At 35.0% G+C, this 25,264-nt stretch overlaps 1 protein-coding gene across 2 annotated transcripts in view; it reads left to right on the top strand.

Moving 5' to 3' along the window:
• LOC126471173 (apolipophorins) overlaps nucleotides 1-25,264 on the top strand; it is a 124,141-nt gene that overhangs the window by 23,780 nt on the left and 75,097 nt on the right. For both annotated transcript variants that reach the window (XM_050099277.1, XM_050099278.1), the window contains exons 3-16: nucleotides 6,877-7,076; nucleotides 10,265-10,441; nucleotides 10,589-10,738; nucleotides 11,226-11,421; nucleotides 12,542-12,794; nucleotides 15,235-15,391; nucleotides 16,519-16,692; nucleotides 16,775-16,927; nucleotides 17,715-17,862; nucleotides 18,155-18,438; nucleotides 19,368-19,577; nucleotides 19,797-19,985; nucleotides 21,538-21,725; nucleotides 24,187-24,444. In XM_050099277.1, coding sequence (XP_049955234.1) covers nucleotides 6,877-7,076; nucleotides 10,265-10,441; nucleotides 10,589-10,738; nucleotides 11,226-11,421; nucleotides 12,542-12,794; nucleotides 15,235-15,391; nucleotides 16,519-16,692; nucleotides 16,775-16,927; nucleotides 17,715-17,862; nucleotides 18,155-18,438; nucleotides 19,368-19,577; nucleotides 19,797-19,985; nucleotides 21,538-21,725; nucleotides 24,187-24,444 — 2,737 coding nt within the window. The remainder of the gene's footprint in view (nucleotides 1-6,876; nucleotides 7,077-10,264; nucleotides 10,442-10,588; nucleotides 10,739-11,225; nucleotides 11,422-12,541; nucleotides 12,795-15,234; nucleotides 15,392-16,518; nucleotides 16,693-16,774; nucleotides 16,928-17,714; nucleotides 17,863-18,154; nucleotides 18,439-19,367; nucleotides 19,578-19,796; nucleotides 19,986-21,537; nucleotides 21,726-24,186; nucleotides 24,445-25,264) is intronic.

The following is a 25,264-nucleotide window of genomic DNA, read 5'->3' as shown; positions in this document are numbered from 1 at the left end:
TGTTCACGTAGTTCACTGCTGTCATGATGCCTTCGATTACCACCATAGATAGCATGGAAGCCCAACTCAATGTACCGCACACCATAATTATGTCCTCACTGGCCTACATCTCTGGTAAGATGCATATTTCATGCAGCCATTCGCCTGGATAACCGCGTGTAAGGACTCAACCATCGACCTGGTGTAACAAAAAATGCGACTCATTCGACTGGCGACACTTTTCTATTGACCCACAGTGGAGACTCAGTGATGCTGTGCCCCCTGCAATCATAACTGACAGTGTTGTTGGGTTAACAGAGGAATACGTAGGGGTCGTGGGATGTGGTGCTCCATGTTCAACTATGGCCTTTGAATGGTGCTCTGAAACACTTCTGTCTGCACCAGGATTGTCAGATCTACCACAGATCACTGCCTTTCCTGGATTACACGGATCCTCCAACCACTGCGTTTTGTGATGAGACGTGTTCGTACAATACCACACGGCCTATTCATTATTTCACTATCTTTCAACCACTTTCCATAGGTGCTCACGACTGTAGTACACCAACAGGCGACCATCTTCGGCGTTTCAGAGATTCTCATTTTCAGCCGCAGCTCCAGAACAATGTGCCCTTTGTCAAAAGCGCTTATATCAGTGGATTTATGCATTTCCGGCCCCACGCATCTTCGCTATAATGACAATCCACTCGTCTCTACCGCTTACATTGCTTCCTAGTGCCTCACGTGTTCGCAGCACCACTCTCACGCTCATTGAAATTAGTGGTGGGCAGTGGTCATAATCTTTTGGCTCATTAGTGTATTTATTAATGCAACAAAAACGTAATTTCACTTACAGCAAGGCAGAAAAATTTTCATCTGTCAGGATTGCAGTAGACTTCACTTTGCTCAATGCTGCATTGGAATTAATGTTTCTGTCTCACTTTTGGTAATCAGAGAGAGGGAGAGTCGTTGTTAGAGATGAAATGCTGAAATGCGCACATTTTGTAGCAAAGGAAAGATTACAGCACTGAATTCTGAAGTTTAACTCATCCTCACACCAGACCTAGGTGGCAGCCAGTTGCTGCTAGCTTCAGTGGTAAGTACCACTCGCTTTGCCACCTAAAAAAAATCTGAGAAAATCGGACCTATTAACTTATTCACTCTCGAAGAGTTATGGCGCGCTGATTGGCTGTAGCACAGTAGCTGGTTCGATAGAAATCGTTAAGACTTCGGGCAGATATTCACTTGTTTTCCGTAGCTACCAACCTTAGCTTAACTATTGTTTGCCTAGGTATGCTGAAATGGATTTCTGCAGCCCTTGTTGACATTATTCATTCTATAATTGCATCAAACATTTATCCAGCACCTCCAAAGAATATTCTGCATAACAACAAATTCCAGGTATTCTATTATGATTTGTCGATATGTTAGTAATGAAACAGCCGAAGAAAAGACTGTAGAACTAACAAACCACAGAAAAAACACATGTAAAGCCTGTGGTGCAGTATTATTTATAATCAGTTCAGGAAAATAATTGATGTTGTTACTTTGCTCAGCAACACTGTTGGTGCAAAGTAACCACAATACAACCTAAATGTTGGCAGGCATTTATACTTACTTGAACTGTGCCTTTCCATGGTAACTTACAGTGAGAGATTTTATGATACAGATATTCTAAAAGTACTGTGAGTCAAATAAACTTTTTTCTTATCTTAGAAATGCTTTCAGGTGTCAGAACTACATGAAAGTATTAACATCAAAATTACAGAAGAGATAGATGCAATATTCCCACAACACACTATGACAAATCCAAGCATTCTGGGTACAATACAGACCTCTAGAATGGAGTTAAGCAATGTCAACTATCGAACTGAAGATGAATTATCAACTATCGATTAGTATTTTGCTCACCAGATTACAAGGAAAACCATTTGGGATACGATGCAAAGTATCCCCAGTTCGCAGAATGCGAAATAAAGAATTTCAAAAGCATTATGACACTGTAGTCTCAACAATACTGTTTTGTTTTTGAAGTAACTGTACTAGGCCTTACAAGGCTCTCTAAACACAATGGAATCATAGAGCATGTTTAGTGATGATTGGAAACAATAGAAATTGTTAGGAGGAAAGAGAAACCCTTAAAAATTAAAAAAAGAAACAAGACCTGAAAGTGTGAACTTGGGGAAAATTGCAGAAATTATATGGCATGCCATAGATTCTCCAATTGTGTGAATGTGGTCTAATCTAGGCCAATGTGAAGCCATACAGATGTTCCATAGAGCTATAGTCTATGTGAATGTTAAGCCACTCAGATGTCCCCTAGAGCTGCAGTTCAAGTAAATCCCTTGGATGCTTACATTTCTGCATTATCTGTTGTCTAATATAATTTGTTATATGATATTAGTCAAGGACATTTTTGAGGATGAGAGATTTGTCACCTGGAAGAAGAGAGTGATATTATAATGCCTGAAGTGGAAGTAGAAGAGTGACAATGGGAAATGCAGGTGGTATGGATGAAATCATCATGGAGATGATAAAGGCAGCTGAATATACTGGGCTACAGTGGTTGTAGAGATTGCTAAGAGGTATATGGACTCAAAAATGTGTGCCTGAAGAATTCCAATGTCCAAGAAGGGAGACATAAAAGTATTTAACTTCGAGCCACATTAAAATTATGTACCAGACTGGGACCCCAGTCTGGTACCTTTGCCTTTCATGGGCAAGTGTTCTACTGACAGAGTGAAAATTCATTCTGGAGGAAAGAATGTGATAAGTATCAATGGTTCCAGTGCACACCCCACCACAGAGTGAAAATTCATTCTGGAGAAAACAATGTGATAATTATCGAGGGTTCACACTCATATTATAAGTAGCAAAAATAATTGAGAGGATACTGGGAAAGAAGAATGAGGGGAAATGTGGGAGGGCAGTTAGAAGAGGAGCAGTATGGCTTTTGGCACGGTAGATCGACAGTGAACCCAATCTCTAGTATGAGACAATTGGTGGAAAGGCATTGGAAGTACCAAAAAGATCTGATAGTGACATTTCTTCACAGTGAAGGCATCGAATAGTGTTCCCAGAGAAAAGGTATGGGAAACTTTGAATTGAAAGACAGCTGGAAAACAAAAAATTAAAATTCTTCAGTGTATGACAATTACTTCACTGTGTCCAGACCCAAGTTGGAAGGACTGATTGGTTTAGGAATGTTACAATGCTGAGGTAAGAAAGTGTGGTGTTGCAATTACTATTTATAATGGTTTTAATGGTTGTGGGTGAAACCATAAAAGATACAAAAAAAAGGTCATAGAGTAAGGGAGATGAAGTTATTGTTATTTGTCAGTGGTACTGTATTGTGGGGTACTAATAGTAATTATGTACAGGAAATCTACAAATCTTAAATGAAAAAAATGAAGAAATATGGAATGAAATGCAGTTTAGAGAAGAGCACTGTGGTGGTAACTGGAGGAGGCAGAATACGTAAAGGATAAATTCACATTAAAAGACAGGATATTGAAATTGTGGACAACTTTACATATTTAGGTAGTGTGAGAATGCAAGAACAGAGGCAGAAAGGGTGCAACAGAACCATGCATTTTATCAGTATAGGAGGCGCATAGTCTGGGGAAGGGAGATGCCAGTGAAGTGTAAGGAAGTGCTGTGCAAGACATGCTTTACACCTGTGCATTGGAGACCTGGATGATGACAAGAAGAGAACAGAGTAGAATCCAAGCAAGTGAAATGAAATTCCCAGGTAGTATGTTAGGGAAAATGAGGAGGGACAGATTGAGAAATTAGGAAGGAAATTGGAGTAGGCAAGTTGGATGATATAACTGATCCAAGCAAGTGAAATGAAATTCCCAGGTAGTATGTTAGGGAAAATGAGGAGGAACAGATTGAGAAATTAGGAAGGAAATTGGAGTAGGCAAGTTGGATGATATAACTGAGGAGAGTAGGTTAAAATGGTTTGGACATGTAAAGAGAATGGATGATGGAAAAATACCAAAATGAATGCTGGAGGCCAAGTTTGAGAGCAAGAGGGATACCCAGAGCAAGATGGATTAACTTGATCAAGACCATTTTAAGGAGAAACCTGTCCAGGAACAAAACAGTTACAGAAGATGAATGATGGAAAGAGGGTGGAAAGTGGAGAAGTACCTTATGTCCCAACCCAGCTTGATGTTGAATGAATGGGAAATGAAGATGACAAATGAGAGTTGTGAAGTTCTCTGAATCCTCCACAAATCAGCTATTGACATTTATTATTTTTTGCATCCACATGTCAGTCATGTTGCCACATATTCATTTAATTTAACATGAAGGAGTGTCACATAAGGCAACTAGATATCAGGTAAATTTTTTTCTGTGTGTTTTCACATTTTTATTGTTTGTGTATTGTGTTTCTGAGAAATAAGTGAGGGATTAGTGTAGCATTTGCATAAGTGTGTGTGGAAAACTGCCATAGAATACATAGTGAGGCTAGCAAGTATACTGGTACTGGTTAAATGGCTGACAGTCCAGTGTACAAAGTCATTTCAGGGCTGGCACACTTTTCTCTCTCAGATACTACATATTAAACTATTGTAGTCTTCATGTTGTATGGGAGGAACTCTTCACATATTATAATTTATGTTACAAGTTACCTGAAGCCAGCTGTGTGTAAATCAAAGAACATTGTACAATAGGTACCAACAAAATGAGGGAGTGCAGCTGTTGAGACACTGACTTCATATTCAGGAGGATGTAGTTTTCTGTGTCCAGCCAATCTGATGTAGATTTTCCATGTTTTTTCTAAATCACTTCAGGCAGATGCTGGGATGGCTCCTTCATCAAGGCCATGGCCAAACAACCACTTGTCCTATCCTCATAAAGCATACTTATGTATTCTGTGTATATGTATATTTTGAGCTATTGATTTCCATTATATTATCATGAAAATTTGTATGTAATTCTAAAACGATGATTGGATGTATAAAAATAAGTAATGTAAATGAGAGCCTAAAGCATTTATATAACATTTGTAAACTTCAAAAACTCTTATGATTCAGTTGACAGGGAGACATTGTTCAACACCTTAAAAGAGTTTGGATGATGATGATGATGATGATGATTGGTTTGTGGGGCACTCAACTGTGCCCGTACACATTCCCAATGTGAACACTGTTCAGTCTTGCCACTTTCATGAATGATGATGGAATGATGAGAACAACACAAGCACCCAGTCCCCAGGCAGAGAAAATCCCCAACCCGGCCAGGAAGCAAACCCGGGACCCCGTGATTCAGAGGTAGCAATGCTAGCCACTAGGCCATGAGCTACGGACAAAGAGTTTGGATCTGACAACAAATTAGTGTCACTCTTACAAGACATTGATTGATTAGCTTTTGCAGATGATCTTGCTATTTTAGCTAAATCTCCTACAGTAAATAGTTTCAAAAAAACAGACCAATGTACATTTTTTGAAAAAACAGTGTATATGACAGATGCAAAGGAGGCACTAAGATACATGGAAACTGGTTACACAAGAATAAAATACAAAATTTAAATACCTAGGTGAAGTAATACAACCAAATGGTTTGGACAAAGAAGCTAACTTAGCAATGGTGAGGAAAATGGAAGTGGCTTTTCAGTTAACAAAAAAGCTGTATAACAAGAAATTTACCTCCATAAATGCAAAACTCTGTCACCACAACACTGTCAAGAAAGTCTATGCTTCAGGATACCTTTCATTAAATACAGCCAAACAGTTAGGTGAAATAGAAAAGAAGGAAACAAAAATAATAATGAAAATCTTGGGACAAAAATATGACAATGGGAAATGGAAATTAAGAAGCAATAAAGAAGTTTATGAAGGAATAGGACCAATATTAAGACACAAAGAGGAAGAGAAGAGTTGTATTCTATGGACATCTAAAAAGGAGAGATGACAACATAATAACAAAAAGAATTTTTAACTTTTTTAACAAAAACAATTATGTGGATCAGGGAAGTTGAAGCAGACCTTAGAGAAATGGAAATATGGAGGAAGAAATAGTAGAAAGGAAAAAGTATGGAGCAAAAGTAAGTAAGTTTCAAGGCCTTCAGGAGGAAACAAACAAAAAGACAGGCACAATGTGGATAGAAGAAAGAACAGAAAAACTCAGGTAGTAATAAAGAACTACTGGAAAGAGAGAGAGGAGGAAAGAAAGAAGATATAAGTCATTTATGTGATCCTCAGTAGGCCAATCCAAGAAAATAAATAAGTGACTCTACTGAATTCATACTTCTAAATATTATCATGGTTTGACATAGTGGTTCACATTTGTGGCCAGTTAATAGAAAAATATGAGTTTTCTTACCAACCATGTCATATTCAAAGACTGTCAGATATTTATAATGTTTTTTTCTGTCTTTAGTGAGGCATGGTTTGATTTAGAAAACACTCTTCAAATATGTGAATGTCTTTACATGGAGTATGTGTTGCTAAGTCAGTCACAGTCGAATCCCTAGCTCAGGTAACTCGAAGGTTGCTACTACTGCACAACAATTCAAAAAATAATTGTATCAGTGTGATTTATCTTATAGTAATATTACAGTCCCATTTTTCCCACAAAATGATGTTTACTTCGTACTACAGTAGTGTGATTTATCATATAATAATGTTGCAGTACCCTTTTTTCTACAAATTGATGTATACTCTCCATTAAAGTAGCCATTAAGTGTATAATGACATTCGTTATTCCAGACAAATAGGCAAATCATTTTACTCAAAGGCTACTCCAAAGGATCAACTGTAATTCCAAGGCTGTCTAATTTATTCGTGAGGCATATTTAATAAAATTTCATTCCATTTCCCTGCTACTGAAATCATGTAGATTTCTATCTTTTATGGAGAATAAAACACAATATGTTTGTTTCAGCAGCTCAATCATCAGTATTCCAGTATCAAAAAGGACATACGTACACCTACAGCTTCGAAGGAACGACATTGACAAGTTTACCAGGTACACAGGGTGAACCGGTTCGACTGAAACTGAAAGCGACAGCTGATTTAAGTGTTGCAGATGAGTGTAACAGAGTTCTGAGGCTACGAGGTGTCACAATCAATGGTCCAGACTCAAAGGTAGGGATGCTGTTGACTCTTTCACCAAAATTACTGCGCATTATTTTAAATTCCAGCTTTAAGTCGACTGAGAATTCGGTGTAATCCATAACACATCAAGAAATACCAGCAATGATTTAGATATCTGTAATTCTGGCACACAGTTCTGCTCATAATCTTTAAACTATATTTATGTTATGCTTATTCCTCCACACACATGGTATATATTTTACATAAACAAATAATGAAGATACAGACAACTACATTTTGGCTATACATCTGAACTTTCAGAGTTATGTGCAGCTTATTGATGTATTTATTCTACAGGCAGACATAATTTATCATAAATCATAGAAGCAGTTAAAACTCCATCCTCAAGCTGTGGCAGGCCCATTGATACCGGCCGGCCACCGTGTCATCCTCAACCAGTGGTGTCATTGGGTGCGGTAAGGAGGAACGAAGGGTCAGCTCATGGGTCTCCCAGCTGGTGCCGGTTTTCATGACCTGAAGCCACTGCTACTTGAAAAGTAGCTCCTCGATAGGCATCACGAGGCTGAATGCACCCTATTCATGTACTCCCACCGAGGATATGTCCTTGGCAGTACTGGAAATCAAACCCAGGTCCTCTGTCTGGCAGTCAGTAGCACTGTATACTCAGCTATGGAGGCAACATAGAAGGAGTCACTAATGTATATTTGTAGTAAAATAAAATTCCCACCAACAGTAGACCTGGTATTCTAAAAAATTTATATATGTTTGACATTGCGTCACTCATTGGGGGCTATCTGAAGGTTGTAGTATTCTTGAAGAATCAAGTTTACCAAAATCACTAGCAATTCTTTTTATTACTATGACTGGCTTTGACAGAATTACCCTATCCTCATCAGATCTTGTAATATTATTAGATGTAAATGCTTGTTACAACACTGAAAGTCACATAGTGATGTTGCATCAAATTGTAATAAAAAGTGGCAGAGAACAGCATGTGACAAATAAAATAACTTACAATTAAAACATATGACATGTTGTACTGATTGCGCCACTGAGGTCTCAGACAATTTGACGTGACATCACTGTGTGACTTTCAGTGTTGTAACAAGCAAGTACATCTAATAATGTTACAAGAATCCAGTGAGCACAGTGTAGATCTGGTGAAACCAATCACAGTATTAAAAAGAATTACTAGTGATCTCAACAGACTTGATTCTTCAAGAATAATGTTCTCAAAAACATTTAAAAAATAACATTAAACATAATATGCTTAGCCATGTACACATTTGTGGAAAGAATAGGCCTTGTTTCCAAACTGTACGTATATAGTCACAAATTTAATTTTTAATGAGACAGTTCTCAGGAATGGCTTCCATGTCTTCCTTTAATGCTTGGTTTTCATGTATATTGCAGATGTACTTTTCTTTTTGTTTTATTTTTAATTCTATTGATACATTCATTGACTATATTTTTACCCCTCATTCTTTTCTAAAATCTCTTCTTCTGCAATTACTACCCTCCCAGGTTGTTACTTTTCACTCTTGTCCTACCTTACCTCTGCTATTTCTTCTCATCAACCTGCAGTCTACATAATAGACTTAATACTACCATACTGCTACCAGCAGAAAATATCTTCTCTCCTAGAATTTGTTACTAATTGATCCTTCATGTCAGTCTTACTTTCCATGCTTCATTATCATATTCAATGTTCTGTGTGCCCTTTGCTGTAACACCTCAATCTTTCTGACTATTTTTTTATGAGTTCACACTGATTTTCCTCAGTTCCTGAGAAAACTAAGTTTGCTTATAAAAATTCATGATTTATTATTTAAATGAAAGTTCTGGCATTTGGCTGTATAGATTGTTTATTCTATTGTACAGTCAGGATTTTGGCCATTTTCAAGTACCACAATGTTACCCATGATTAGACTTCTATAAAAGAAGTCATCATTGAAATATATTAAACCTAGTTATATAATACAGGTGTCACAGCATATAAATGAGAACATATTCACAAAATGTCTGGGGAAAAAATAAAACAAACATGTCTGACACACATTTAGCAACTCCGCCATAAAATGATCACCAGAAATGGTCGTTACATGTGCAGGCACCATTATCTAAAGCCACACTATCAAATTTACTAATATGTCATCATTATTGTACAATGGAATTAACAATCTTTAGTGTGAAATTATGAAACATTCACGTAAACAGTATTATATGACTGTGGCCCCAAACTACAGGTAGATTATAATGATTTGTTGTTTTTCTCTAGTATTGTTGGTGGAAAAAAAAAACATTATTTGCGTTTCATGTGTATTAAATTAGCTAGAGCACCTCATTTGTGTAAAACTTAAAAATAAAGAAACAATAGCTGATTTCCATAAACGTCCTCCATTTACAAACATAAAGCAAAACAAAACGCTAGTAGTGAAAATCCAGTGTTACATATAGAATAACATATTTCTTGGATTCAAAACAATGAAATGCCAAAATGCTTTCAAACTAGGCAAATGGTGAAGAACAGAAATTATTGCGTGTTTGTTGTGCTCTTGTAGATCACTCACTCACATACAACTTGCATTGTTTTATCAGAGAGAAAGAAAGCCATTTCACCTCTGTTTTTTATTATTCTTCCATCTGCATGTAATGTTTGCTGCCATTTTTCCGATTCATTCTTATATTTAAAGTGAGCTGGCAATTTTTATTTTCGGTCAAGTTTGTGATACAAAGATTTATTTACAACATTTGTTGGATAAATATATGAACTTGCAGATGAAAGTTTATCTCTTTGAGTCCTATGCCAGCCTTCCATCTTTAAATTTTTGTGATCTTCATAAATGAGTACATACATTTCCATCAACAGAACTACTGTCAATACATTTCAAATTTCAGTAATTGTGTAAACTGAATTTGCAATCAGTAATTGGTTAAATATTACAAAAAACAATCAATAAAGGAAAAGTTCAGCATACTCATTCTGACAACATTGTTATGCCATCAGTCTGCTCATTAGCCATAAGTTTTGTAATGCATGGTGAGCTACATTAACTTACACATAATCTGTGGGCGTGTCATTAGCTTTGTGCGTATTGACTGTGTCCTCACTGTAAATATGATTTTTGCTTCTGCTTTCAGTCAGTTGCAAACTAGCATGTACTGATGCACTCTATTTGTGTCATGTATGCATTACTCCTGCATTTTTGTTTATCTAGAACTATGCAAACCTGAAGGACCTCGAAGCACACCCAGTCTTGGCAAACTTCAAAGGAAACTCTATCAACAAGCAGCTGTGTTCTGAGGAAGGTGACAACCAAAGCAGTCTCAATATAAAAAGAGCTATACTTTCACTGCTTCAGATACCAAACACAAAGTCTTCATCAGCCAGTGAGGTAAGTTGTCAGTGAGATGTAGTTTTTGGTTATACAAATTCTCAGTATTTATAGTGTGGTGTATATTATTACAATCTGTGTAGTAATGCAAGAGAACATTTCCTTTATTTGTTGTGAGATTTTTTGTCTTTATTACTGTTCAAACAGGTGGATGTATTTGGAATTTGCTCAACAAATGTCCGACATAGTCAACGTGGTGATGTGACTGTTATCTCAAAATCAAGGAACTTAAACAGATGTGCTTCTCGTGAGAATCTAATACAAGAGATACTATCAACTCGATTTACAGGACAGTCGGTAGGTAAAACTTTTATTTGACTCTTTTACGTTCACACAATTTTTTGGTATTTATCGTATCAGGGGCACTACATAATGTACTCATTGGCATATCCATAACTTCACTCTTAAATAAATTTGAGACTGTGAACTCTGTAATTGCCTTCAGGTAATCTCTTGATTAGCACTCCTACATGATTATCTGCATTATGTGCATTTAAAATCATGGTGTTACTTGACATTTCTTACGGTTAGAAACTTTGACCAAGACAAAGTTTGTTTTACGGATCTCCTACAAAAGAACTTTGTACTTCTGTCCAGAAATATAAAAATACATTCTCAATTACACACTTCAACTCCAGCAGTCATCAGTCCATTTTATTGTATATTAAATATGACTAAGATTACTATATTATTGTAATAAAAATAATATGAACCTCATATCAAAGCAGTTTTATATTTTATGGAATTTTTGCAGCATTTTAGAATTATTTTGAATATGTTTCAGGACTTACATGCTACACCATTGCTTGATGCAGATTTACATGTAGAACAACAAATTAAAGGTGGATTAATTGTCAGTGCTACCAGTCGTGAATCATATCTTTTCCGCCCATTTTCAAACCAGGGCAATGGAGCAAAAACCACTGTGGAAACTAAACTCACCCTTACCGCACACAATGCACAACCAGCTCCACCACTTGGTATGTTCAGTTTTGTGAAATATGTGTTTTGTTTTCTAGATTATGAGCTATAAAAGCAATTTGTGCATTTGTGTTTCACAGAAAGTTTCTCTGCCCAGTTTAAAAGCAATTATTTAATTGCTGTTGAATCCAGTTACTTTGTTAATGTAACTGAAATTATCTTCAGATCATTAGTGACAAACATTATTTAACATATACCTAACTTCTCCATATGGTATTACAGCAGAGCCTCACATATGTTGGAAATATTGGCATGATTTGCTTGAGTATTTAACACTGTCCATCACAAGTAATGAGTTCTTGCTTTAACTTCAAAGTCAAAGTGCCTCTTGCATAAAAATGTGCAGTTTAGCAGTTTTCCCAAAAATAAATCCTTATCTGAGTCTGTTCTGTCTGGGTATAAAGTACATTTAGCAAGAAGACAACTTGGGTGTCTATAACTATTAAATAAATAATTTTTTTGCCAGCAGTTGTCCCATTGTAAAGTGTGCAAAAAATTCCATCACACCTTTCATCCTGTATTAGATATTTATTGTCAGCAGAATATTAAAGTCTTGTTTTGAATTTTAAATCAGCTAATCCATCAAATTAACATAAATTGAGAGATAAAAATATTCCATTACTTACAAATTTTTTCCATATTTATTGTACAAATAGAACTGCAAGTATTCATACATCCACTTTTGATGATGTGAAACTTCAGTATGTATTTACATGCTATATGTATTAATGCTGTAATTAACACATTGTGTCAGAGAATCTGTGGGAATCAGATTTTTAGAAAAGTCACTTACTTTTTCTCTTTATATCATCTAGAACTTCTGAAATGTCAGCCGCTGCTATCACTGTTCTTGTCATTCTTGATCTTTTAATGCTGTGCATATTGTCTATCTTTATGATGTTGTGAGAAGAATGTGTTTCAAATCTGCTGAACTATAATTAAATATTGCTTTCCTGTATAACTGTATCTTAATAGTTGTAAAAATGTTATCATTTTTATGTTATTTAATTTATAGATTTTAATAAAATATGATATATCTGGTAAGCATTAACTGACATAGACATCTTATATAACTTCCTTGAGCAACACTCCTTTACATTTAAACTTGATCTTTTCTAGCTTCATTTAAAGTCCCTAAGTCAATAGTGTTTGAAGCACCTCATGCTTTGGAAAGTGTGCCTGGAGGAAGCAGTGCTATTACTGCTGCTCTACATGCCGCTGAAAGTTCTACAAAAGATGGAGTCACTGTTGATGCTGCAGCAAAGTTTCGAACTCTTGTTTCTGTGCTACGTCAGTCTTCTTCCGCTGATATTCTTAAGGTTTACAATGATGTAAAGGCCGGAGCTGGATTTAGCAACAAACGTGCTGCAAGGTAGTGTATGAAGTCCTAAACTTTAGCTGATATATCTTATAAAAATTGCACTGAACTGTAAAATGTAATATCATATGTTTAAAAGATTCCACATGTTTCAGTGTGAAACAATGAATCTTATTCTCCAACTTTTAAAATCAGTTTTGGTGTTAGTCAGTACTCACTTCCAGTGAGTAAAGCTGTCTATCAGGGTATCAAAGTATTTGAACAGCAGATACAAATTGTTAACTCCTACTGTGTGAAAAAGTAGGGACCAACCAATTTTTATCTTATTAAGGCAAAATAATTAAGCAACATTCTTTATGCTACACATTATGATACCTTTTCAGTGTCAAGCAAGTTTTAGTGTCAAGCAAGTAACAACACTCATCACTTATTTAACTTTAACTTTTATTTTATGACAAATTTAATTAGATACTGTGAGGTGTGCATTGCAATTATTTTGTGTGGTAATTCAAGGTATAACTTGTGGATATTCTGAACATTAAAGTTCTCTGAATGAACAAAACACTATACCTACTTATGTGCTGCAAGGCATATGAAAATAATAATAAATCAAATAGATTAATCTTATCCAATTATAGATATTGTAGAACACCATCACTGTATATTCATTGATACCTGCAACCAGTCACTTATAAAATATTTGTTTATTTCTATAAACTAGTTTTCAGTCCTTTTCAGGCTCATCTCCAGATGGGGGTATGCATAAGTTTCATATTTATTTTTGTATGTGCCATCTCCCAGCATCACTCTACAGATGTAAATATGTTACTTCTGCATGCCCCTTCTGAATATGAGCCTGGAGAGGCTCAAAAACTGGTTTATAGAAATAAATGAATATTTGATAAATGGCTGTTTGCAGTTATGTATAGTTATAGTCAAATAATTCAAATAGGCATGTGTCAAAGGCAATGGTAGCTACCATTATAACACATGACATGGTATGAATAAAACATGAACACACTGTTTCAGACAAATAACGAAATCCAAATGAATAAAAATTTGAAATGTGCATAACTGGATAATCTCAGTTCAGTTTAGCACAAGCAACATAGACCACACTTAACATATAATGGTGTATGCTGTTATGAATAATGATCATTTTGACACCCATAGGAAGATTAATTTGTTACATATAATGGTGTATGCTGATATGAATGATGATCATTTTGACACCCATAGGAAGATTAACCGATTCGTCTTGTCCAATGTTTCTCATTGCAACAAAGCTCTGGGCATAAGCACTGCAAAAAGACTACAAGATGCCTTGCGAGAGTATTCCAAATAGACATTATGGGACACAAGTCAGGGGACCAACCTGGTATTTCCAACTTTACTGTTGCCATAAGACAGGCTCTTTGTGGATGAATGCTGTTATCACATAGGACAGTCATGACTTCTGGCATTATCATTAGAACTTGCATTGTATTACCACATGGAAAGACATGGAAATTTATGTATGCATCTAAAGTTGTGCCACCACACACACAGACATTGACTAATCTGAAGACATTCTTTCACTGTTGTTTGATGGATGTTAATGTGATCCACTTTCTTATCTTTATGAAATTTGCTACACACACTGTAGTGTAGAACATAATTGGGATGAGATATCAATGCTATTCCTTACAGTACATAATGGTGAACACTTGTCATCAAGCACAGTCATCAGCAAAAGTTTGAACTTCCTTGGTTATATGTTATGTATACTGACCCTATGCTTCCATATTGGCAGAAGGGTTACAGTATATACACCGGGCCACTTACATTTGAGACTAACATGCCTCCAAACTATCAATGACTTTCCATCCCAATTTGTCTGGCGAATGAAGTCTGGTGAATGAAACATCAGTGCCATTCTGTGAACTTGGATACTCCAGATACCCCCTCTCACTCTCTCAGCAGCAGTGGCCATCCTACTCTGTAACATACAGCTGTGTGTTACATACAGATGACATAAACAGGATTGAGTATTTGTGTAGAACTAGTGTGGTCAAAACATACTCAAATTTCATGTCCTTTGTGTTATATTTTCTTGTGTTAATGCTATCTTAATGACATTTTGCTGATTTATATAAACCAATGTACTCTGAGATAGACTTTAAGAGTATTAATCACCTGAATAAATTTCCATGACATGTATTATATATTTTGAGGATACAAACACACAGGTTTTGTGGTTTCTTTTGAGTTTACTGTGTAAAGAACATACAATCAGTTTGTTCAGTATATGCATAATGGTATTTGTAGCTATCCACAACAAGACACATTGAGTGGTGCACTATTTTCCATTCACACAATACACATTGTCACTGTAGTTCATTGGAACAATGATGCAAAATATAAATGACATGAAACATATGATAAATTTATATATGACTAAGTTATTGACTTAACAGTTTTCTTTTCTCAACATTTATTTACTTTTATAATGTAGGAACCTACTACTGGATGCCTTGTTCAGGACAAGCACAGGAGATGCTGTTGAAGTTATTGCACTCCTGTTAAAATCTAAAGAAATAACTACTAACCACTGGTACCGAAGCTTGGCCTTCATTCAGCATGCATCACTGAAATCTGTTGTTTCAATATCGGTAAGTATAGAGTTTAATCAATAGTTAACAAAAAAAAATTAACTACTAAAGTACTTGATTACTTGATTTTAACCAAAACAAAACAAAGGTAGGGAGTTCACAATTAAAGAGTGATCATAGGATCAAATACTAAACGCATGATGTCTTGAATCATTGAAATTAAGAATTTACCGTAATGGGTAAGAGTAAATGATACAGAACCTACATAAATTGAAACCAACACAACTATGAGCAGTTTAATTTATCTGTGACAGGTTAGTATTCTTGACATGTGAGCTATCAAGTTATTACACAACAGCTACAATGAAACCTGTAAGTTGTTGCAATATTTTGTTCTACAATAACACCTACACAACATTAAATATTATAAAAATGCTCAAATGGCTCTAAGCACTATGGGACTTAACATATAAGGTCATCAGTCCCCTAGATTTAGAACTACTTAAGTCTAACTAACCTAAGGACATCATGCACGTCAATGCCCGAGGCAGGATTTGAACCTGCGACCGTAGCAGCCGCGTGGTTCCGGACTGAAGTGCCTAGAACCACTCAACCACCGCGGCTGGCTAAATATTATAGTTATTTATATAAATATGCAGGTTGTGTAACATGAAACTTGTCACAGTTATTTTTATCATGTTATGCAGGGCATTATCCAAAAAGTTCTCAGTTATTCATAAGCAACTTGAGTTAGATGTAGAGCCATGAGTTAATGTTATGTAAATGTTCCAGAAGAGACTGTTGGATGTTACTGTACAAGGGATGATCAAAAAGTTTCCATACAAAGGCCATACAGTCCAGAATAAAAATGCCAATCAGGTAAAATCACCATGACCACTGCAGCAATCACCCCACTGTCACAGCATGCTGAAGATACCCATTTGGTAAAACACTGTTTCCTGCTGTTGGAAGAAGTCCATAACTGCCTGCTGCATATCATCATCTGACAGGAATTATTGACCCTTCAAGGCCTCTTTTAAGGAACCAAAAGCATGATAACAAAATGGGGAGAGATCAGAACTATAGGGCAGGTGCTCGATTGTCTCCCAATTTAGTTGGTTTGTAATGGATGAGGCTTTATACTGTGTGTCTCTTGAAATAAATTAAAATAAATCTCTTTTTTACAGAGCTTACTAGACCAGAAGAATTTGCCAACAGAAGCATTCCTCGGCATCGGTTCTTTTATTGGCCGTTATTGCAGAGAACACAAGTGTGAAAATGTTGCTGAATTTGATGAAGTTCTGAGCAAATTTTCAAAGCATGTGAGTGCCAGTGTTACATCAAAGGCAGGAGAAAATCGAGTAAGTGTGCAAGTAACATTAAAACTACTAAATTATTTACTTTCAGATGATTAGTACAATTAATAATTTATTTTCTTATCAGGTAATCGCAGCCCTTAAAGCTCTAGGGAACATCCATCATCTTAATAATGCCCTAGGAGAGAAAGTGAAGCAACTGGCATTAGATAAATCATTGCGACCTCGAGTCCGTGTAGCAGCACTGGAGGTCATCCAAAATGATCCTTGCCGTAAGAATGTACGTACTCTGTCTTATAACAATAACCTTATGGAAAATATTTTTTAAGTAATTTTAAATCCAAAATTTCTTTGGTAACTGAATACAGCATTCATATGTTATTGCTATTAGAAAAATGGAAATAAAATGTAAACGCAGATTAAACTTGCTTCTGTGATTATCTCTATGACCTGTATGTTCCATATTTTTGTACAACTACTTCATTTATAATTCATATAATGAGCAACACAGCACTGTCATCCACAATTTTATTTTCTGTTGTTTATCTATCTCGTCAATCATCAGGGGGAATATTTTAAATTTACCATTTTTCTTCATGTGGTATGTGTATTTAAAGTGGAACATAAATTGCAAAAAAATAGTGAGACTTCCTTTGGGGCTTTGAATACATCTTTATTGATTATAAGTTCACAACTGAGCAATAGCTCCTTCACTTATCATTTAGAAGGCATTATATATGCATAGACATTTCATCAAATTAAAATAAGAGAATTTTGTTGTCATCTGATATTGGGTTTTTTCTATTACATTTAAATGGTTGCATTTCTTTATTGCTTAAACTTAGCAACAGCTGTTAGAAATATGTGCTAATATTTGTTGTCAGGGACTCTTATAATGAAGTTTGATTGTATCCAACTAACCAATCATATCCTTATTTTCATTATAACATGAATGAAATGATATTTGAAAAAATGTACAGTACTGTACTCACACAATGCATTAACACTGTTCTAATTTCTAGTTTTTTATTGCAGCATGTTTGAAATTTGTATTATTGTCATTACAGTTAAAACAGGCTGCTTTGCAAATCCTCCGTGATCATGTGGAAGATTCAGAACTACGAATCAAAGCCTATCTGGCTGTGGTTGAATGTCCATGTGATAATGTGGTGAAAGCAATAAGTAATTTATTAGATAATGAACCTATCATCCAAGGTATGGGCATTTCTTACAAGTAGCGTATTTCTTGAATAATGTTGGTGATATATATTCATTATGTGTAATTATATAGGAGTGTGTAAAAAATATGTGAACAAAGACAAGAATGCACATTATTATCAAGAAGATGGAAACACTTTTATTATATACACCTATCATTAATGTAATGTAATATACGAATGGATGCACATTTAAATTTTAAGGAACTGGAATAAACCATAGCAATTTCATGATTAAAAAAAAATTACATTTCTTGAATATTATACTAACTCATGAAATTTTTTTTCAGTTGGTTCCTTTGTTGTTTCCCACTTGAAAAATCTTCAGGCGTCAACAGATCCTAGCAAAGCGGAGGCCAAAGAGAAACTTGGGCAATTAAAAGCTAAGAAAACATTTTCCAGTGATATTCGAAAGTACTCACAGAATTATGAACTTTCGTACGCTATTGATGCCCTGAATGCTGGAGCATCAGTTGAATCAAATGTCATATTCTCACAATCGTCATATTTGCCCAGATCTGTCTCTCTAAACTTGACAGCAGATATTTTTGGGCATTCCTACAATGTTTTTGAGGTATGTGTCACATTAATTCTTTTTAATGGGGATGCCATATCATAGCAATATTTATAATAAGTGGAAAATGTTTCATACTTGTTTACATCATCAGTTCCAATACACCGTTTTTAGTGTACTATTAAAAATCCACGTGTTGTTAACCTTACACATTTTTCAGTGACTCTATATTTCTTATTGTTCATGTTCATTATTATCATTTTTAAAGCCATGTGACATGAGTGGATATGAAAAATGATATAAAACCTGTGTGTGTCACACAGAGGGAAAAATTTAAAATGTCTGAGAGATACACATATAAATTAATAAATTGTTTTAACTATCAAAATAGAATGAGGGGAATGATATAGTGGAGAACTTACAATCTGGATGACCCATTAAATGCAATTACTGGGGAATTGATTCTCAGACAGAGGATGAGCCTGCATTTTATAGCTGACTTCCACCACAGGTAGCACAGGGAAAGGAAAGCATGTTAGCTCTTCTTCTCAATGCTGCCTGTAAAATTTTAATTTCTTTTTCCAGGATTAATATTGTTCTGGGCAGTAGTATAAGACAGAATATGTAAAGCCATTGCTGGTGGTTTCTTGTCACAGCAAAACAATATTATGCCTTTATTAAGTCATGAGACATATATGGATTACTAACAAAAACATGTAAAATTCACACAGAATGTAGTTGGAGCTGTTAATAGTTATCTTTTGAAAATAACTTATACGTAAGGGTCCATTCATATTGTTGCACTTAGATTATTTCAAAGGAGACGTATAGACCTATGACAGAAATATGACAAGGAAATGCATTTGTAATCAATAATGTGTTATTTTCCTGTTAAATGACAAATATGAAGCTAAATCTATTAGTTCAACTTTGGACTGCAAAGGACAAATTGTTTTGCTAACACAAACTTCTATTTTGCATTTTCATAGATTGCTGCACGAACAGAAAATCTGGACCATGTCATTGAATCATACTTGGGACCTAAGGGATATATTGAGTCAGAGGATGACGATGAATTTGTAGATAAATTCCAGGAAAAGTATAAAACTTTGGCCAGCAGGATATCAGAGAGATTTGAGAAAACATTCAGACAGAAGCGATCAGTTTCAAAAGATGCTGTGGAGAATATCCGCCAACAGGTAAATTCTGTCACTAAAAGTAAGCAGTCTACATATTTTTCTACTGATTAATTGCTAATAGAAATCTTCATTGACATTACCATACCAAAGTAAATTTTCTGGTTATGACTGTGATTTCTTGTGTAGTTCATTAGAAACTACATTAAAATAAATCACTTCAAACTTTAAAACTTTCATACTGTTGTGTCAAGTCAAATATATGCATGGTTTTTGTTTCAGGCTTATAATTCCTTACTGCCTTCACAGAAAGACAGAAGTCTTGATTTGGATTTATCCCTTAAAACATTTGGATCAGAACTTGCTTGGTTTAATTATGATGGGAAACATGAGCAAAAATCTTCTGAACATGTAGTTGATGAAGTATTTGACACAATTAATGAAGGACTACAAAAAAGCAAGAAATTTAATGTATGTAATACCTCTAAATACTAAGTTATTTAAATATCAAAGAGGTAAATGTAACTGTGCATACAATAGTACACTGTCTGTTATTTATGATTCAGCTAACATCATTTTACTTCATTTATTGCTTTATATAGAGAGTTTCCAATCATTGCCCACAATGTAGTTACTGGTATACAAGTTTATGATTTACTAAAATTGTCAGTATTTTATCCATTACTGAAACTACAGTTGCTTTCCATTTTTGCTTCAATTTTGAGATAGTGCCATTTGGCTGACACCGGCTAAGTTAACATAGCATTTGTGAAAACCAGTTTCTTGTAGTTTATTGTTGGATTAGATTTGTTAATATGACTGTCATCTATTGTGGATTATGGCCTACTGTGGCAGCTGGGTGAAGCTGAGTAGATTATACACAATTTGTGTACCTATCACCTGTCACTTACTTGAAACTGATAAAATAAAATTGCTAATGTACCAAACAATGGAAAAATCGAGGATGGAATGTAACAATATTATGAAAAGGATAGTTGCTATCCACCATATAGTGGAGATGCTGGGTTGCAGATAGCCGCAACAAAACACTGTCACACGATAAGCTTTCCGAGAGGCCTTTGGGGGGAGGGAACCACCCACCCACACACACACACACACACACACACACACACACACAGTCGAGAGGTTAGACAGAAGGTGGGAGGGGGGGGGGGGGGAGGAAAAAGAGAAAAGTAAAAAGACTGGGTGCACCCCAGCCTCTTCCTTACCCCATCTTATTGTCTGTCCCTCATGCACTACTGTTCATAGTCTGGCTTCAGCTGCCAGAGACAGTGATTTGTGTGTGTTGTGTGTGTGTCTGTATGTGTGTGTGTGTGTGTGTGTGTGTGTGTGTGTGTGTGTGTGTGTGTGTTGGCTGAAAGCTTACTGTGTAACAGTCTTTTTGTTGTGCCTATCTGCAACTCAGCATCTCTGCTAAATGGTATCAGCTGTCCTTTTCATAATATAATTACTAATGTATGGTATATTAGTGATTCATTTGGAGTAGCAATAGAGCCAAAAACACCACAAGCCATTCTGCCTTGCACTAATGTTAACCTAGTTGAGAACTTATGATTATGACATGGTTATTTTGCCTGTTTTAAATATCAAGTCTAATCCAGTGTTGGAAAAAAACCACCATAATTATATGTCAGGTGTGGTGGTTTTCAATCATTATTCAGCTATGGAGGTCCAAAAGTTCAATAACTTTTCAAGTCTAATCCAGTTATGAATAAAAATGAGGAAAGAAGGCATAAACAGGGCCTAGTAAACCTGATGTTGAAAATGTTTTAAAAAAACTATAAAGCCAAAGGAAGTGAGCTGTGTTAATGAAATCTTTTTTTCTTATTTCTAGATAGGTATCATTCCATAAAAAGTTACCAGGTGTCAGTTCCATTAGTTACTTGAATCTCTAATGTAAAATTCTAAAGAAATCTTTAGGAAGTTTACTTAAGTATTATCATGCTTATGTCAATGTAAGTAACATTTTTGTTTGATAATATCAATCTTCTTGGTATTTCAGTATGACTTTGAGCCTCACTTTACATTCCTGGATTCAGAGTTGTCATACCCAACAAATCTTGGTTTTCCACTGAAGTTAGCCATTGATGGAAGTATTGCTGCACGTCTGAAACTTAATGGTGAAGTAGATGTTCGTTCTATACTCCGTCAACCAGAAAATGCAGCCTTCAGGCTAGAGTTTGTTCCAAGGTAAATTTATATATTAATTGGTAATGCCTGTTACTCTGGTGTGTGTGTGTGTGTGTGTGTGTGTGTGTGTGTGTGTGTGTGTGTGTGTGTGTGTGTGTGTGTGTGTACAGTAATATCCATCAAATGTAGCAGTTAACTGAAACATGATTTCCATACAAAGAAACAGACTGTAACAGATTCAGTAATGCAAGATTTATAATGTCCCCTTGCCACTATGTAAAGTACCTTTCTCAGTAGTTTTCATTTAGCCTAAAAAATACAATCGAAGGAAAAAAAAATGTTTAAATCATTTGAACATTCAAAAATACCTTGTAGAAGAAAGGAAGGTCGTGGCATTAATGTTTACAACAAAAATGGCAATAAATACTATATCATTATCAATATGAAGATTTAAAAAATGTCACTTTAAACATATGAGTTTTATCTTGGACAGTTACATCTCAGCCCTTTAGTACTGATCTTCAATTTATGCAGTAGACTTAAGTTAAAATGTTGAACCACTGACAAACTAAATTCCTGAGAGACTTTTTTAATGAGAGGAAGTAGTATCTGACATTTCACACTCAGAAATTTCTATTAAGGTTTCATTGTTCTTAGATACTTCCAGAGAACTTCTGCAAACACGCAATTACTCCTCAGCAACATTAGTATTAAAGATATTCTTTTTTAGTCCAGGAAAGTGATTATGAGTTTCAGTTTAATATTGAGGATGGAAATTGTAGTGACGTAGCATGAAAATGCCTAGGATATTTGGGTACATCATTAGTTGCTTTGTGATTTGATTTTTGAGAAGCTTTAGTATCTCAGAGTTTTTTTGTAAACAGAAATCGCTAGTTTTGTCCAGCATTTCCTTAAAACTGAAATAGATATAGTATTGTTCCTTTCCTACCATCATAATAAAGTTGCCCTGATTGTGAAGGTTGGTTTGGACACCAGTTTCTTACAATTCATGGTCCTATTAGAGGCAGTATGCCTTTGATATTTTAAAAGATTTACACATGAATTTATTGGGGGACCTAAGTTTAATGAGGATTTTGAATCATGGTGCCATTTGGCATTTGTTTTACATTAACAATTAGTTACCAGAAGTGAAAGAAATGATAAGTGACAGAAGCTAAATCCTAGGTTTGTCTGGGAATCAGTGCCTATATCTTTGGGTTTGTAATCTGGTACTTAACCCACTGAGCCCCACATTCCTGAGTAGAATTTAAAAATTTAAAGTCATGTAGTGAAGGTAGGTACAACAAAATGCAGCGGAATAGAAATAACAGAAATAATATTTTTGTACTCTGAGTATTATCAGTTCAACCGATGGTTTACTTTTATAAGTACTGGTATATTACATGTTTGATCTAATTGTAAGTTTAAATAAAGTAAAAAATCAGAATGAAGAGAAGCAAGGAAGGTATATAGTTGCTGGGGCAACAATAACTGCAAGATAGATAGATCAAGGCTTAACATTTCACCCAGGACAGTGTCACTAGATAGTGAACACATCATAAATTAAATAAGAATGGACTTAACTACTCCAAACTTACAGCATACCCATAAGTAATTTTGGGGAATGTAAAGCTGAATGGCTAGATGGGAATTAGAAATCTGCTCACACTGAATGTAAGTCCATTCTTTTAACAATTGTGATTTCTCACTTGATAACAATGAATGCAGGAAGTGTGATTTTAGATACCACTGGTTCAGAGGTTTTACTTCCTAAAATGAAAGAAAGCTATCTCATAATTAACTTCATCCAAAGAAAAACAAATAATTTACTAGTAATTTGACTCAAAGAAAGTCATATATGTTTTTTTCAGGTGCTTAGAAATAATTACAAGTGATTGTTATGAGGTCTGAGAGCAGGTTACAAGTAATGAATGACTTGGGTTTTCCAAAAAATTTGTACATGGAAGAAATGTTATAGAAAGTGAATATGAAACCAAATGAGATAAAACACAGACAGTATTAGAGAAGAAATAATCCAATGAAATATGCATTATGATATAGTCAACTATAAAAATGTATAGCGCTGAAATGGCCACCAAATTATGTCAAAGTGGAATGAGACTGCAACCATTGTCTGGGAATTGTCTAAGAATTAAGTTGCATTTGACCTGGAATTGGCCTGCATACATTAGGTGCCTTGTGATTTACTATTTATTGTAAGAAGCATGCAAAATTTGTTACATATAAATCAGATTATAAAAAAATAAAATTCATGATAAGGTAGGACATGTCTGATACAGATGTGAGAAGTACTTTCTATGGAAATATGATGATTAGAAAAATGAACTTAATTTTATATGAAAGCTTGTTGGCAGTTTATATGGTTAGGGTGTTAAAATTTTCACATTTCGTGTTACTTGTGTATCACTTATTCACATTAATTTCATATGTACCATATATTTCACATATATGAAAGCTTGCAACTACAGAAACTAATGAATCTAAATATTTACATTGCCAGTGCTGCAGTAGAACTTACTGGAAAGCTGCTTGTTGATGCCTATGTTGTGGAAGGTGGCTTAAAATTGGATTACAATGTGCATTCATCAACGGGTATCAATGTTGCGGTACATAACTTGAATGATCTTGGCATAGACATTAAAGTTGGCCTGCCTGTGAAGAAACAAGATATTATTGATGTGAAAACAGATGTTCTTACTACAGTTAAGGAAAGAGGGCATCCAGAAACTTCCACACCACTTCATTTTAACTTGCAAGGGTAATCAAATCTATTTTCCTTAGAATTAGTTCATTACATAAATGCACTGTATGAGTGGAAGAATAATCTTTTATTTGTTCATTTGTGAGCTGAATAATGTTGTTATTATAACAACATCCACTACCATTGTAACTAGTATTTCCAATCATTTGATTTTCAGAATTAATATATTTATTATTACTACTTTTCACATACAGACATGTTGTATTGTGGTGGTCAGGTGGTTTTTGACTTGGGCTGATGCATTTAGCTACCACTTGATAATGAATATGCAGTTGAGACTCGCCATTAGTAAACTAAAAAACATTATTTACAGTCAAAGGCAGGACAATATTAACATTTTATACATAATGACTGTATACCATAGTAGTTGATTATTTTATGGAAATAATATTTTTCAAAAATTTTTAGTCAGTTCAACTCCCATCACTTGACTGAAGCTACAGTTTTACTGTTTTATATGTAAGGACAGTAGAGTTATCTTTTTTTCACTTGTTGTTGTTGTGCAAACTAAATATCCCGTCTCTTACTACAAGGAAACTCTTAGTTATATGTGAAGAAATACCTGTATTTCATGTTCACATTTCATATTCAGAATTAAGATGTCTTTGCTTTCAGTGTATAATGCTGAGAGTCTTTAAGAAATATTATTTTCTTATTGATGTCTCAAGTTAATAAAAATCGTGATAACCTGCCTTACTTTCTGTAATTTTCTTAGAAATATATCCATGAGCAGTTTTTGAAAGAATTCATCATCTCATTACAGATTTCTATTTACCATTTGTTTCATTTTGCCTTAGATAATGTCACACACAGAAAA

The sequence above is a fragment of the Schistocerca serialis genome, chromosome 3, assembly GCF_023864345.2.
Source record: "Schistocerca serialis cubense isolate TAMUIC-IGC-003099 chromosome 3, iqSchSeri2.2, whole genome shotgun sequence".
Classification (NCBI taxonomy): Eukaryota; Metazoa; Arthropoda; class Insecta; order Orthoptera; family Acrididae; genus Schistocerca; species Schistocerca serialis.
Note: the sequence above shows the minus strand (reverse complement) of the source record. Positions and strands in the feature narration are given on the sequence as shown.